The following is a 3,220-nucleotide window of genomic DNA, read 5'->3' as shown; positions in this document are numbered from 1 at the left end:
CAGCGTTGTATGCACACATGGCGGTGTCTTTTCGTCATGGGAGGGAGCTGGAACTGGCCAGGAAAGAGATGGACTACAACTTGTTAGTTCGACCATGTGCATGTAGGGTCCTCGTGTTCCACCACAATAGAACTAGGTACGAATGAATGAGCGAACGGTTTGGGTTCGCGCGTGCTCTTTGGCAAAGTCTTAGACTTGACTAGCCACAGGGGTTCCCTAGCCGTTCAGATGGAACACATACAACAGAATAACAGAGTCAACACCCACCTGCCGTTCTGCAACAAGGTCTCGGAACATGAGGATGCCGTTGATTGCGTGCCAAGCACGGATGCTACCGGTTTCTGAGCACACGCACCTACTGAGCTGAATTGGGGGTTGAAGCGTCAAGACCTGTAGAGCCTGGACCATGGGACGAAGCGGGTAGATCCTCGATAGGGGAGTCCCTGACAGGGGGGCACCCTCCAGTGATCGGCCGGACGGGTCAATACCCGTCACATTCAGATCTGATCGATCACTTTTCTTTTTTCGCCCGAGAGATCTTGCAGCAGGCGGCAGCAACGACAAAACAAATATCCAGATGCGATGTGCGATCGGGTCTGTGATCGTCCGTTGCTGTGGATGATTTGGCGCGCAGCTCGTATTCACCTGGCCCAGGGTGGCAAGTTGGGCAGGAATGGGGGAGTGCGTACCTTTGGGAGCAGCATGCGGGCGTGTGCACACATGCCCGCACACATGACGGCGGAGAAGCACGGAGATGGATGAGGTCCAGGGATCACTCGTCGCGGCATGTGGAAGTCTCTGTCTTGCCGCATCGTGGGATGAAGCAGGTTGGCTCGCGAGGCAACGGATCAGTGGTGTTATACTAGTCTGCGGGCTATTACTCTAAGAGCGTGAAACCCGAGGCTGAGGGCGGATGCTGCCTGCCGGTTTGTTTCCTCTCGCCGAGGGAGCGGTGAGCATGAAAAGGTATAACGTAGGTGTACTTGGGTGGGCAGCTCCTAAGAGTAGATAAATCACTATTGCTTTCGATGTCCCATTTCGGCCCTGGTGCGCGTGTTTTGTTTCGGGCGGCTGGCGAACTTTCCACGCTACATCCCGGTTGCTTCACGAGTCTGGCGACAGCAAATTCGCAGCCCTGCCAAGCGAGGCGATGGAGCGACGTCTAGGTCTGAAAAAGAAGAGAACGCCTCCTCGTAGGAGCTGTCGCCAGACCTGGCCGCGTGGCAGGTAGCGGAAAGCCACATTCCGGTGAGGGGAGTAATCTTGTCAGGAGGCATAGCCTAGGCGAATTGAGTAGGGCGGCCAGGACCGACGAGGGACCCGAGCAGATGGTAGCGCCATCTGCAGATAACGAGTAATGGTGGATGGCGAGAGGCCAAGGGAGAGGGGTGTGTCGACAGAAGGACGTTACAGGCGAGCATCCCTACAGTGTGCCCTGTTAGCAAGAGTTAGCTTGGTGGGGACGAGCGAGCGGGAAGGCTCAGAATCGGGACCAGGCGATTGACAGCAGGGCACTACTGTATTCTGGGCTCACGCAACGGCAGAGATAGTTGGACGCGGGCTAGCGGGAAATTTAGCTTTGGCGCTGGTGGAGCCTCTGGGCAGCTTCTTTCTCTGGGCCGCCAAGGGCGCGCCTCTGGCAAGTGTTGCCGTTCGCAAAGAGTTACTCGTTTCGATGAGCGGGTGGGGGACACGGTTCCTGATCCAGGTCAGGGGTCTCTCGACCTAACGACCCATCAATCTCAGCCCGCAGCCCGCTCTCCCAGTGGTGTTGTGACTCCACGACTACCCATGCCCCCCTCGATGCATCGTGCGTCGCCGTGCGGAAAAGACCCGGTGCCCGCCCCACTCAGATCGCAAAAGTCGTGGAGTCAACAGCTGGATCGAGCCAACACCATGGCGTGGTAATCGCCAGGTGGCTGTGGAGGGTCCAGGCATGCGAGACGAGGCGCATCGTGGATGATGCAAGGGCAGCGAGTACAGCGTCGATACTGTTGGACAGCCTGCTGTTATCCAGAGGCAACATCAATAGAAAGGAGGACTGTCAGACGTCGTCAATGGAGCGTCCTTTTCGATAGAGCCAGCTGATCTCATAAGCTGGGTCATAAGCTGGGTTGGTATTGTTGGGCGCATGGTGAAAGTAGCTCGAGCGAGGGGACTACTGGGTATGGAAAGGGCCCGCGTGGTGGTTCTGTACCGTAGAGATCTGTTTATGTACCGTTAGTGGAGGGTAACACTGCACACCACAACGCGCAGTAACTGGCGAGTAAGATAGTTAGTTCATCCACCGTAGGTTTCCTCCCAACTATAGGGGGAGAGGACAGTACCGTTCTCGCGTCACAGATGCAAACCTGCCTCACAATACAGTCCTAGACTTTCTGCGGTTGCGGATTGGCGATTGGCGATTGGTGATCGGACGGCGCTATGATTTCCTCCTTGGCTCAGCGTGGTGCCTTATTGCATCAGAGCAGCTCCCATTGGCGAGGCAGGCATCGTATCGAGCCCATTCTGCGGAACTCCAGACTATTGACTGTAGGGGCGTCAGGGCTAGGATGCCGCTCGAGACCCAAAAGGGAAAGAAGCCAGGAACTAGACCAAGAAAGTAGAGCCCAATGTGTCTGGTGATTAACCAAGAGAACGGGACAACGCAGAACAGCACCGACGTATTGCAATGGCGAACGGAGCGAAAGCAGCACCGTTTTCGATGATGAATCCATGAGATGATAGTCCTGGGAAAAGCTTAATGCGAGTCCGAATCTGTGTGAATGGGTACCCAGCTCTCCCTTCTCGTGGGCTTGCGGCAGGGGAGCGTATTGACCAATGGCGTGAAGGCGGATTGCACTCCGGCCGCCGGTGCCCTTGGGGAGAGTCAGATGCCCGACTTCGATGCCACTCCATTCCTCGTCCTCGGCGTGTTCCCCCTCTCTTGACGGGCGTACGCTTGTGATGTTGGTGGTATTGGCCTTGGCGACTCCAATATTGTGCCGTGTACCAATTCTATTGTCATGTTGAGGCAGGCAGCCCATCTTCTGTTCCTGCCGTAATCAGTTGCACCACTGAGGAAGGCTGTTGTCGACGGCCGCCTACCTCCTGCCATCCCCAAGGCACAGAAGCGCACAAAGGCACTAGACCTAGGGCTTTCTGAGATAATAGACTTTGCGGTGTGATCGAACCACGTTCATTCTATGATGTGATTTGTCTTGCGACTGCCTTTCCTTTT

At 55.9% G+C, this 3,220-nt stretch overlaps 1 protein-coding gene across 1 annotated transcript in view; it reads left to right on the top strand.

Moving 5' to 3' along the window:
• The window catches only part of VDBG_00528 (glutamate-cysteine ligase), a gene marked incomplete at both ends in the record, with an annotated part of 2,718 nt that extends 2,373 nt beyond the window's left edge, over nucleotides 1-345 (top strand). The window contains one exon of the mRNA XM_003008800.1: nucleotides 247-345. Coding sequence (XP_003008846.1) covers nucleotides 247-345 — 99 coding nt within the window. The remainder of the gene's footprint in view (nucleotides 1-246) is intronic.
• Nucleotides 346-3,220: the final 2,875 nt, after the last annotated feature.

The sequence above is a fragment of the Verticillium alfalfae genome, genomic scaffold (assembly GCF_000150825.1).
Source record: "Verticillium alfalfae VaMs.102 supercont1.1 genomic scaffold, whole genome shotgun sequence".
NCBI lineage: Eukaryota > Fungi > Ascomycota > Sordariomycetes > Glomerellales > Plectosphaerellaceae > Verticillium > Verticillium alfalfae.
This window is presented reverse-complemented; position numbering and strand designations above follow the sequence as displayed.